A 13,006-nucleotide genomic window follows, 5' to 3' on the forward strand; every position below is an offset into this window, starting at 1 on the left:
TATATATGATTAGGCATAAGATACTCCTAGTTCTAGTAATGGTTTTAAGAGTGGATAAGCCACGCTTCACAGAATATGGTTTGCTAATTGCTTGCAGTTGCGCAAGAGTTAAGTAGAAACTAACTCATCTTCCACAGAGAGTGCAAAGTAATAAAGTTTGAGGTAGTTATCTTACTCATACTTGGCCGTGGTGATTGACATATATTTAAGACACTAATCTGTCAATTTAGGAAATAGAAAGTTCCACATCAAAGTACTGGTGGTACTGGTGATACGGTGATATAGCTAAGATCTGTCCATTGACTGGTATGGTTAGATGCAGGACTTTTAAGTTAAGTTACTAAAAATGTCTCTTATTGCCAGTGGCGTGAGCTAGTCCTTTAGCTGCTTGTGGTGGTCCCTGCGCTTGCCTCTTCTCAGCAACTGCAGTGAAGGGGGGTGCTGGCGAGATTCAGCAGATTGCAGCCACGCTGTCCCCCATCCCCTCCTTGCTACGTCACTGCTTATTGCCATAAGACACTCACAGTGTCCTGTCATCAGAGCTCAGCAGACGTGATGAGTCAGAATGGTGAAGTGCTGTGTCTGATTTGTCTCTTATACAAGTCCCCTTTCCTACCACTGGCTTTCATATTCTTGTGCACGTGGCCACTGGTGGAGGATGCGAGAGACTGAAGAGGGCATTGCACACGCTCGATCCAGAGTACAATGCTAGTGCCTTCTGACACGAAGATTCTGATTAAATCATAATTAAGAGTAGCAAATATACATCCAGATACTGCAACAGACAAAGAGACGTAACATTCGGACTTTAAAGAGTAAGAATTTGTACAGTTTAGCATGAAATATGAATCTAGACAAGGATGACGCTGATTTTCACATTTGTAAAAAAATGAAAAATACAATGTTGGACAAGGAACAAACTAAGGGGTCCAACATTCATAAACGTACGAAAATGACAGCAAATCTGTAGACAACTCAGCCCTAGACATACTCATTACTGAATTGAGTTTCTGAATGATAAATATTGGTTTGACTAAGACGGATGGCAAGAGGGGCTGACTTTTAGGTGTTGAACACAGACACCTTTAGCTGTTTGTAAACAGATCTATTGTTTCTAATATATAACATACACTTATGGTGAGCTTCGGGGCAGCTCCTTGCTCTTGAAAGGATGGTTGTTGGATCTCAGCTGTCTGCTCTTGACTCAATAACATTCGTCCCTATTCTTGTGTTTATCCCACCCAGGAGTATTTAGGTCTCAGTGTTTTGATTGGATGAATTATTCTTCCACGTCGGATGTCGGACCTTTTTTTGCAGTGCATAGGAGGAGCAATTTTCTTTTCCACTCTTTGTTCTCCCGCATCCCTCAATTCCAGTCTTCACATCCCCCATCGAGCATCCTCCTGAACCCTCAGCACCCATGCTTACCTTTTCGTCACCTTCTGCGTAATCAGGGGGTAGCCATCTTAAAATATTTTTCCAACCATTCCAAACCACACATGCGCACAGCAGGCATTGCGGTTGGGTTTAGTTTTATTTTAACAAACATGTTTCAAAGTTTGCCATCAGAGATGTCGGCACATCCTCAGCAGCCATCTATGAACAGTTTATTAAAACAAAACCCATTCCTAGATGTCTACTCTGCAGTGGGTGCATGCATAGCTGCTATCTTTGAGTGGGATTTGTTCAAAGAAAAAAATATATGAATTTTACAAATCCATACCAAGATGTGCACTGTGCATGAGCACTTTTTTGTCGGGGCTATCTAAAACAAAAACACATTGGCAAAGAGAATATCTTTCACTGCCAAGACCTATTGCCTGTGCCAAGGCTTGTTAAAATTTGCCATTCAAAAAGAAAATGTAGTCATTCTAGTGTCAGTGTACTATGTAAGATATGTTTTTGCAGAGTCCTGCATCTCCGATGTCTTTACAACCTTTTCACATGTGTTGCAAATGTACAAGTTAGGCTGAAAGACTACTAAAATGTCTTCATTTTTAGAAACCAGAATCTGGCCAATTCAATTGCCGCAGAGGACATCAGCAAACACAAAAAAATATTTTGCAAAGCAGGAAGACAAAAATCTTTTCCCCAAAGATTCTTACTGAACTTAGCAATGCCATTCAGTAGTAGGAATCTAATATAAATGTTATTGGGATTCAATTTGATTTTCACACAAAATGATTTCCCTTACGTTATGCTACTCAGATTTTGAGTAGAGTAACATTCGTCAGTTGCATGTCCTTGTACCACTTTGTATTCTCAGAGACATACTAAGGTGTGAGTTGTGGAATACCTAATGAAGAGTCCAAGTGAGAGGAAGTAGAAGCTTTTCTCATCTTACCCTGGCGCGATGTGGCTCATAGAGTAAGCTTCACTCCTACGATGGAACTATGTAGGTGTAGTGAACATGGCACCATTCCCCTTAACCCTTCAGAGGGTGAGCTCTGTTACATATTTCCTCTGTGGGTTTGTTTGTGAGGGAAGGAGTTGGGGGTGGGGGGAGGCCTAAAGGGCCTTGGTCTAATCGAGCCACTCTGTATGGCCTATGTTGGGGTGCGTCAGTCATTAGTTTCTTGTATGAAAGATATAGTTCCTAAACTATATTATGAAAGTGGCAATGCCACTGTATCTCCATGTTCCCTTCTTCTTTATTCTTATGCCAGATCAGTTGCCTCATATTCTGCTGTCTATCGTTTGTCATTTCCCTTATAAAGGTGTCACTAAAGCAGGAGGACATCACATCTTTACACACAAGCTTGGACAAGTTGCGGTAAGAGGGCCACACTGAACCCACAGAATCACATGGATGTTTGGTTAGCTAGAAAGGTAATTGTATACCTATCTTATCTATGATTTATAACAATGGGCAGATATCTGGTCATAACACCCTGCCTATACTTATGACTTATGTTTTCCTGCTGTGTGGCACCATTAATAAGAGGCATATTTGTGTCCTATTGGGAGGGTCTCAGGAATCCACATATCTAACCGACCCAAGCGTCAACTCAGAGGAAGTGTAACCCTGATCCAATTTTCACCATGGTCCATGTGTGGTATGATATGGTCTGGTGAGGTCTCGAAAAAAGTTGCGTGGTAAGGTATTATTTGTTAGAGAGCACGCATGCTATGTGTTGTGGAGTTAAAATTGTGACTTCCTTGCGACTGGGTGTGTTGCATCAGAGGCTATGTTCCCTGCCAGAACAGGCTGTTGCCTAACATGTACAGCGGTAGTTTGGTGTGAAAATGTAACAACTTTTAGACTGCCACTTCAACACTCCTCTGATCTGATCTCTACACACAAAGAAATGCTATGTGAAGTCGCACAGTAGCAAGTGTAAGGAAATGAACTAATACGTGATAATTGAGGGAGTCCTGAGAAGATGTGCTCAAAGCAAAGAACTGGGTGAGATTGTGAGGTAGCAGATGAATTGCAACCCCTATAACTTCAAGGTCTATAGTGAAAGTCCAAAGAATGGCACAACAGCAAAGTTGAAGTTTGTGAAAAGTGGGGTCTTTTTGGCCTAATACCTCCGAGGGTAATCCAGCCAATACAGTGTGCATCATAATATGTGGAATTCAAAGAAACATGTTTTAACTACTTTGTCACAGAGCAGTTCTAGGGCATAGGTAGTCAAAGTGTGGGGCTTGGGAGGGGGTGCACACTCCAAGCCCCACACCGAGTTAGCATACCCCCAACTTGAGTTAGAGCTCTCTGATTGGAGTAGTCATCCAGAACAGCCATTCCTGCATGTAGCTTCTACAACACTGAAGTCAGCACTAACCTTACCCCAATGAAAGGAATAGCAGCACAGATGCCAGGAAGTGCTGTACATTTTGTATACAATAAAGCTGCAAATTCTTTTAGTTTGATGATAAAGCAGCGCTTCTTCACTGCTGCCTTTTCCCTCGTGGTTGCTGAATTTCACATCTGGTTGCTGCCCTTCGCCTCACTTTTGAAGTATCCCCCTTCAAGGTCATCCTGGTTTGTTACCTCACCCCTACTGCCTTCTGCTCAATGAATTTTACAACGGGTGCATCCTTCCTGAAGATTCCATTCACTTTTTTTTTTAACCCCTTCACTGCGGCTGCTATTCCGCCGCAGTGCTAAGGGGTTGGGGGGGCCGCGCGGCGGTCCCGTGCTCGTGACCAAACCGCTCCGTCACGGCACGCGGGTGAGCTGTGCTTGTGACGAAACGGTTCCGTCACGGCCCAGCCCGCGCTAGAGAACGTTAGCGCAGGCGCGGAATTCGTGCCGCGCAGGCGCGGCGAGAGGGCCGTGACGGAACCGTTCCGTCATCAGCACAGCCCACCCGAGGCTCGTGACGGAACGGTTCCGTCACAAGCATGGGAGGGGTTAAAACTGGCTTTTTTTTAAAGGCTTACTCCTTTCCCCCCCAATACGAGTGGGAAAGTTGGATGGATCGAGGAAGAGAGGATATGGAATTACTGCCAGAGCTGCTGACTCCTGAGGACCCAGGTTCAAGTCTCGGCATTGGCTCAACATCATGTGATCCTGGGCAAAAACACTTTATTTGCCTGTGAATTAGGGACAATGAGCCTGACCTTGATTAAAGTCGCGGGTGCTTTTTTAAAGCGCTTCAATACCCTAGAGCACAGTCCACAAGCCTGATATAATAAATATTATGAAATATGCCCTATGTCCTCACTTCTAACATAGAATAAATATAAATGCTTTCTTATGCAGCTGCTTCTGAATCTCTGGAAGGCGATCTTCTTGAAAAGCAAATTACGTGAACAATGGAATGACTCTTGATGCTGCTACAGAAGAAAGGTATATATCCCCTTGAATCACCTATATCACATATGTGTCTGATGTAGATGTCTCCTAGGTCTTCTTGGAAAACTGTGGATGGCCTCCTACTGGTGACAGCTGGCCATACGCCACAGAATCACCAATTTCTCAATTTTGTCAGAAAGTATATTTAGCAGGACCCCTTTTCCTGATATCTGGTCTAGGGGCGAGGATGTGCAGTAATGGCATGAGCTGCTAACTTGGAAGCTGGAGAACCAGGTTCAATTCTCGCCGTCTGCTCAGCATCCTGCGATTCAGGGCAAATCACTTAAATTTCCCTGTGCTTAAAAGAATGAATGTGTCCTTGTGTATTGTAAAAGATGCTCCTGCAAAGCGTTTCAATAACTTTGGGTCATGTTTGCACTAGATAAAACTGTAAAAAGTATATTACAAAATGTTGTGAGCACTCCGGTTTCTTTGCTGTTGTCTCAGTGAAACAGGCACATTACAAACTGGTTTACTAAAAGCCTACTGTGGGTCTTGCCCTACGGCTCAGCATCCTCTGATGTTTCTTTTATTTAAGATTTTTACTGATCCAGTTGCCTAAATAAAATGTACGAATCTGCAACTGTCTGTGACAAGTCTGTCTGCCATATATAGTTAAGCAAATATCATCAGGTAACCAAATAGACCCTTGGCACCAACAGCATACAGCGAGGTTTCCACTCTGCACTATCACATTAAAAATGGTGGGTTAGCAGCCAGCGTTCTGGGTGCTTCACAGCCCAGGAGGCGCTACAAATGCGCGACTTTGCATTTCAGTGCGGTGATGCGGACCACCACACTGAAATGCGTTCGTGTCACACCTGATGCATGTTACTTGGCAGGGCTGGTTACATCAATCTTGCCAGCAACAGAAAATATTTAAACACAAACAAATTTAAAATATATGCTAATTATCTGCCCCTATCTCAAACTTTCTAATTCCTTCTGGTCAGGTAACTGCTCTCCCCTCGAGCAGCTCCGTCCTTGAGTCTCTGCCCCTGAGCCTTTCTGGTTCCAGGTAGGTGTTCGAGGCCCTCCTCCACCCCGAGGCTCCTACCTACGCCTCATCCCTGGTGGTCCAGTGGGAGAGCCTTGCTCTTCTGCTGGTCCGCGCTGGCTGCCTTTACTGTCTTTTTCTGTCTATTTTTCCTTTTTGTCTATTTGTGCCCTTTTGCCTAATTTTGCAGTTTTCTGCCTTCTCTGTCTTCTGTTTTCATTGTTTGCCTTTTTTGCCTTCCTCGCCATTGCTGCCCTGCGGCCTCTTCCACTGTGTGTTCTCACCTCCCAGCTGCTCTCCCTCCCTGACCCCTACTCGGGTGGCCGATGTGCAGCCGTGCCTCTGGATCGCCAAACTCAAGCCCATATGTGCCCGTCCGTGGCCAGCGCCAGGGATCCTGATCCTCCGACACCCCCTGCTACGACTCCAGCACTCTCCACGCACTCAACCCTGGGCGCAACAACAACTGTTAGCTCCCAAGGCGCGTTCTCCTGCAGACACCTTAATCCCACATCCGGACCCAGACAGCCACCACCTACCCACCGGATGGCAGTGCACCCAAACCCCTCAGCTGCATCCTCCTCAACGTACGCTCCTTAAACAGATGCTCAGTAGAAATCTGGGATATCCTCAGCACTCTCGCACCCGACGTCGCCTTCCTCACAGAGACCTGGACCAATGCCAGCTCCGCTCTAGACAGTGCAACCACCATCACTGATGGGTTCAAGATCCGGAGGAAAGACCTGCCTAACCACCCTGGAGGAGACCACACATTGTCCACAAAAACTTCCTCGGACTGACAACCTCCATCTCGAACGATGCCTCACCCCCCATGGAACACATCCATTTCCAGATCCAGCCCAAACCCAGAACGACTCTTCGCAGAACCCTCCCCTACAGACCTCCAGGACACCACTCCCGGATCACAAGCACCATCACAGACTTTATCGCACTCCACGCCCTCGCCTCTACAGACTACGCACTGCTCAGAGACCTGAATTTCTACCTTGACAACCTCAGCGACAACAAGTTCACCAACTTCCTAAGAAAACTTCACCAACATTGGACTGAAGCAACTCATCACCACTCCCACCCAACCGGCAGGACACACCCTTGACCCAGTCCTCGCCGGAGGAAACAACATTCGCTTCAGTCACACCAGGGACCTCTCTGTATGGACCATCACTGCATCCACTTCTTCTCGAAACCTACCGCACACAAGCCAATGCCATGCCCCGCGCAGAAACTGGAGCAAGATCACTGAAGAACACCTCACCTCCGCCCTCAGCCGCACTCCTCCCCCCACTATGAACGACGCCAACTATGCAGCAAACGACCTCCACCAATGGATCGTCGACGGCGCAAACACACTTGCCCCCCCAGACCTCCAGTAGACAACACAACACAAAAGCCAACTGGTTCACTGCGGACCTATAAAAATACAAGCTCTCATGCCGACGACTAGAGAAAGAATGGAGGAATAGCAAAACGCCAGAAGCACGCACCGCCTACAGGGCCGCCATGACAGCACGCCACCAACTCATAAGAGCTACGAAGAGAACCTTCATTCAGGACAGCATCCTCTCCAACTCCCACAACTCCAAGGAACTCTTCAACATCATTCAAGAATTCACCAGAACCCACAGAGAAACCTCCTACGTCACCTCCCTCCCAGGACCTCTGCAACAAACTCAGCTCCTTCTTCCACCACAAGATCAGGACACTCTACGACAACTTAGGTGACCAAGATCAAAGCACCGACCCAACAACATCCACCAGCGACGCCATACAGTCGAACCTGCTCATCTGGACCCCTGTCACCACAGAAGACACCACAAAGACTATGAAGAGCATCCACTCCAGAGCACCCATTAACCCTTGTCAGCCGCACATCTTCCACAGAGCCGTTTCCATCATCGCTCCGGACCTACAACGGACAATGAACTGCACCCTCGAAACAAGCACATTTCCCGATGACTGGAAATGCCTCGAAGTCAAACCTCTCTTCAAGATGCCGTCCGCAGACGAGATGGACCTCAAGAACTACATCTCTCTCTTCCCCTTCACCGCCAAAGTCACTGAGAAAATCATCAACACCCAGTAAACACACTTCATAGAATCCAACAACATCCTCGACTCATCCCAATCCGAATTCCACAGCAACCACAGCACAGAGACCACCCTCCTAGCAGTCACAGACAACATCTGTGCACTCCTCAATCAAGGCCACAATGCAACCCTTATCCTACTAGACATCTCAGCAGCTTTCGACACCGTCTCCCACCGCACACTATCCGCCAGACTCCACGACACCGGCATACAGGGAACCGCTTTAGATTGGATCCGCTCCTTCCTCTCAGGAACACAAAGAATAAGACTCCCGTCCTTCCTCCCCAAACCCACAGAGATCCGATGCAGAGCAACCCAAGGATCCTCCCTCAGCTCCAAGCTCTTCAATATCTACATGGCCTCCCTCCCAACCATCATCAGAAAACATGGACTAAGTATAGTATCCTATGCCGATGACATCCAGCTCATCCTCTCCATCCCCAAGGAACCCGACACCACCTGGCAGAGTTTCCAGGAAGGAATGGGGGACATCGCATCCTGGATGACCAGCAGCTGCCTGAAGCTCAACTTCGAGAAAACAGAAGTCCTCGTCCCCCCTCCCGGTGGACCGACACCTGGTGGCCCCCAGCCCTGAGAAACCCTCCCACCCCCACAGACCACGGCCGCAACCTCGGCATCATACTAGACTCCTCCCTCACCATGAACCGACAGATCAAACAATTTACTCCATATGCTCTTCAACACCCTCCGCAAGACCTTCAAATGGATCCCCCCAGATCCAGAAAGATGGTCATCCACGCACTCATCACCAGCAGGCTGGACTATGGGAACGCCCTCTACGCAGGAATAAACAAATCTCTACTTCACAAACTCCAGACCGTCCATAACTCCACAGCCAGACTCGTCCTCAGCATCCAATGACACAACCACATCACCCAGCACCTCCGAGACCTCCACTGGCTCCCCGTCAAAAAAAAGAGTGAGCTGCTCACACAAGCCTACAAAGCCCTCCACAACACCAGTCCCCAATACCTCAATGAAAGAATCTACTTCCACGCCCCTAAGAGAAACCTCAGCTCTGCCAACCCAGCCTTTGCCGACAACCCATGCATCTGCAGTGCCAGAATGGGAGGCAGATCCTTCTCCTACTTCGCAGCCAAGACCTGGAACGAACTCCCCCTCAGCTTCAGATGAAGCTCGACACGGCAAGCATTCCGAAAGGTCCAAAAGACCTGGCTCTTCGGATGGATGGCCTCAGAGCTGCCCGAAACCCCTCCCCCCAGCGCCTTGAGGCTCTCACGGGTGATTAGTGCGCTATATAAATCCCTGATTGATTGATCTTCGCTGATATTCAAACACAATTCTAACATGTTCGTACACAAGTAGGCTTCTCCCTTATTAGTATAAAATAATATGTTTTTTAGAGTACATTAAAAGGACCATTTGTTTCTGTCATTACTAGTTTAAAAGTTGCTTTCATAATATACATGTCACATCACTACCAATTGAGGAAAATCAACCACTGCGCATATTTAAAAATAAATGCACACTTTACCACTCACAATAAATCGAATCCGCAATTAAACAATTATACAAAAAAAGAACTTGTACAATACATGTATGTGTTTGGAATGCAGCCTTTTCCTGTGCTCACGTCTGACCAGTAAAACACGTGGAGCCAGACTGCATGTGTCATTATGTGCTTCATTTATAAAAAAAATTAAAAATCAGTGCAGGGGGTCTATGTTTTCCTTGGGAGTCCTCCACGGTACTGCTGAATTGCTGGGTTCCGAATACCAAGAAATGCTATTCCAGATTCCACTTCAGGCCTTTTATTTCCACCACCATAGACTCAGTCTCTTTAGCTCACTCTTCTAGTTGGATACCCCTTTCCTTACTTTAACTACTGTTTTCCTATTTTTTTCTTCCTCCTCCTTTCTCCCTTATCTGCCTTTTTCTTGCTTCATCTCAAAGCTCAGGTGGGCTGTTGCAGTGCCTAATTTGATCTGGTGGGGTTCACTGGCCCTCATTTTGGGGGACTGGCACTTATTTTTCCACATCATTAATTTGCAGAGAGCAAGAGAGGGAAACACACAAAGAGTAAAGAAGGAGGGTGAGATATACGGAAACCGTCACAAATGTGGAAATTAGGAACTTGCAACGGTGACATAAAGGGGCAGGGAGAGTATAGTGATGGATTTAAGAGTCATCAGGTGGATTTATGACTGACCAGCCATGGTATTAGACGCACCTACATTTAATTGCACCGGCCACAGGGTTCTGAGCAGAACTTTAGGCACCAGCAGTCATTCTTTTTCAAATCAAGCACCAGGGCTGCGGGCTGCATTCAAGCTAGATAGGCTCGGTGCTTCCTGGCCCTTAAAACATCGGCTCCAGCTGTCGGCTCCTAGTCCTTCTGGAGAAGGGCCCACTTGCATATTTATTCCATTGAGCACTTAGGAGCCGTTGCCAGAAACTGGCACTGGGGACATGCAACAACACATGGGAGAGCGAGGAAGGAAAATGTACGCAACATATAACGAAGTTAGGCAAAACTCCTTAGAGGAATTCATCACAGGCATCATGCTTATAGACAAGTAAGAGGACTAACCATCTATATCGGGGATGTGACAATCCAGGAGGGTGGACGAAACAATCTTAAAGAGAAAGGAATAATTTAAAGCTGGCTGGAAGCTGGTATCAGATTTAGAGCAGTCATCTATCAGTTGACAAACCTATTTGGACTGTTTTATCACTCATATTGACCACAGTCACCAGCAGACTTGGTTATGATTGTCCAGCAAGTTCAGAATATGCTTTTGGTAGCAGAGTTAGGAAAGAAGAAGGAACTGTGGGGAATTTGTGATAAATCTCCATTGGACAAAATGACAAATTGCAAGGTAATTCAGAACAGGGATCAACCGTGGCAATCCAACTGGGTACAGACTGGATAAAGGCATGGGAGAAAATTGGGTGTGCATCGCACTCTTCAGGCTACACAGGAAAAAAATACATGCACCTGACACTGCAAGGGGCACAGGTAGAAAATTAGAACCCAAATGTAAAAAAGAAGGGTCAGTTAGTATGAGAGCTCATACATGAATATCAAGCTAATCGTAAATTAAATGTCAAAAATTGTCACAATGCATGTAATATCTGCATTGCCAGCCAGTGGAATAACGTGAAGGAAGCTTTACTGCCAGGAAAAGCACAGATTCCTTCTTCGAAGACTGCATCAGGTTGGATCAAGGTAGGGCATATCTCTCAGCACATCAGGCATTGGGTTCCTGAGGTCATTGCATTCAATAAACTGATCATGAGCAACCACTGCATGGAATCACTGAAACTGTTAAAGTCCCGGGTAAAGCAGCCAAGGTAGCAACATACATGAGTTATACATTTCCAGATCCTTATCGGACAGACTTATTTGAGGGACAGTTCCAAACCAAAGCCGCCAACTTCTTGAAGAAATTATAGTGAAGATTGATATGGAAGAGCCCATGGGTGCTATGACTCTGATTGTCCAAGGGTCTGGAGGCCGAGGGAGAGAGAACAGCAGGAAACTACAAACAACCAAGCACCACCTCCCATACAACCCATGTCAGCCTAAACCAACCCCTCCCAATGAGGGCCTAGTCCTCAAGGCATGGTCATGCTGCAAGGAGCATGCCTATACCAATTTCATTGTGCAATAACTATAAATAAGTGTTTCTGATGTAAGCGCTCTGGGTGGTGAGAGAAAGTTTAGAATAAAACTGCTTTCATCTATGTTCTTTGGGGTACATGCTTCCATCCTCCTGCCTGAACCGTTTAATGCATGTTTGGGTTGAATGGGGAAACATCCTTCACATAGCGGTGAGAACACTGCGATGCAGTTCCAACGCAGCCGTTACAACACAAGTAGTGGATTGCGCTATAACCTAAGGAATAGTAAGATTTACTATTCCAACACCTTCCCTACTGTACGTAGACTGGTGTTGGAATAGTAAATCTTACTATTCCTGTCAGGCGCCCTCCAGCGCAAGTCGTTGTAAAAACTGTGATGTAACATACCGCGATCATTTTGATCGCATTGTTACATCAGATATTCGGTTGAATGGTCCTTGCTGTCCATGTATGGCTTTAAAAGGCCTGGGGCTTTGAACATACTCAATAAAATGTGATCCAAAGCTGCCAAAGCATTGCATTTGTATGATTGAATGAATAAAATGTCAGTTTGCTTGCATCTTTTCCTGTGTAGCGTTGATTGCCTACCCGAAACGTTTAATACCAGAAATGAAATGTCTATGACTTTGCTTCCTACTTCTGTCTTGAAAACAGGGGGCTTGAGCCTTAAGTGTCGAGTCAAATCATTGCCCAGTTGGATGTTTTGGTGAGTAGGTCAACAGCTTGGCTAGTTCTCAGTCATGTAGGAACAATGCCAGTTCCAGCATTTCATCCGAGGGTGGTGGTTTGTAACCTTGCAGCTGGTATATGACTGTCATGCGTAATCTGCTTGTGAATTTCGCATGCAAATGAACTTGCGAAGGGCAAGTGTGATACAGCCCCAGTATGACTGAGAAGTGTGAGCACAGCCAGAAAGACTATTACTGGAGCTTGCTCTCATAATCTGAGATTTCAGGACAGTGAAACAGTCAGAGAAACAAAGTGGGAACCAAGGTACATTTTCGCTGGGGAGAAAATAAATGGAGGTGTGGTGGGTCCTGATGATGTTACGTGTGGGCACAGTCTATTCTGTTATTTTTGCTATTGTTCTTCACTTTAAATACAGAATACATATGATACGGCGGATCTATTATGATCAATGTGGGAGAAAATATTTGCGTAAATATCAACACCAACAATATTCGAAATCAAGAAAGTGAAGGAAAAGATCCATTTCTCATTCAGGGAATACGTGGTATTTAAGAAACAAATTAGTAAAACGGTTTAGACTTACCTAACAAGTTTATTATTCCTTCATTATATGCTGCGAACAGTCTAATAGCATCTTTAAAAAGGAGCATAAAGGCAGCATTAATTACACCATTTGTAAGTTCATTGGCATTAACCTGGAAAACAGAAATGGATTCCATTATCATACAGTGGCGTCTTTGCAATTTAAATTAATTTTATTCCATCAAATTAAATATTAAAAA

General features: G+C 45.7%; 1 protein-coding gene across 7 annotated transcripts in view; it reads right to left on the reverse strand.

Moving 5' to 3' along the window:
* The window catches only part of PICALM (phosphatidylinositol binding clathrin assembly protein), a 495,196-nt gene that overhangs the window by 240,670 nt on the left and 241,520 nt on the right, over window positions 1-13,006 (reverse strand). For all 7 annotated transcript variants that reach the window (XM_086933969.1, XM_086933970.1, XM_086933967.1 and 4 more), the window contains exon 6: window positions 12,808-12,919. In XM_086933969.1, the coding sequence (XP_086790095.1) occupies window positions 12,808-12,919 (112 nt within the window). The remainder of the gene's footprint in view (window positions 1-12,807; window positions 12,920-13,006) is intronic.

The sequence above is a fragment of the Lissotriton vulgaris genome, chromosome 8, assembly GCF_964263255.1.
Source record: "Lissotriton vulgaris chromosome 8, aLisVul1.2, whole genome shotgun sequence".
Taxonomy (NCBI): Eukaryota; Metazoa; Chordata; class Amphibia; order Caudata; family Salamandridae; genus Lissotriton; species Lissotriton vulgaris.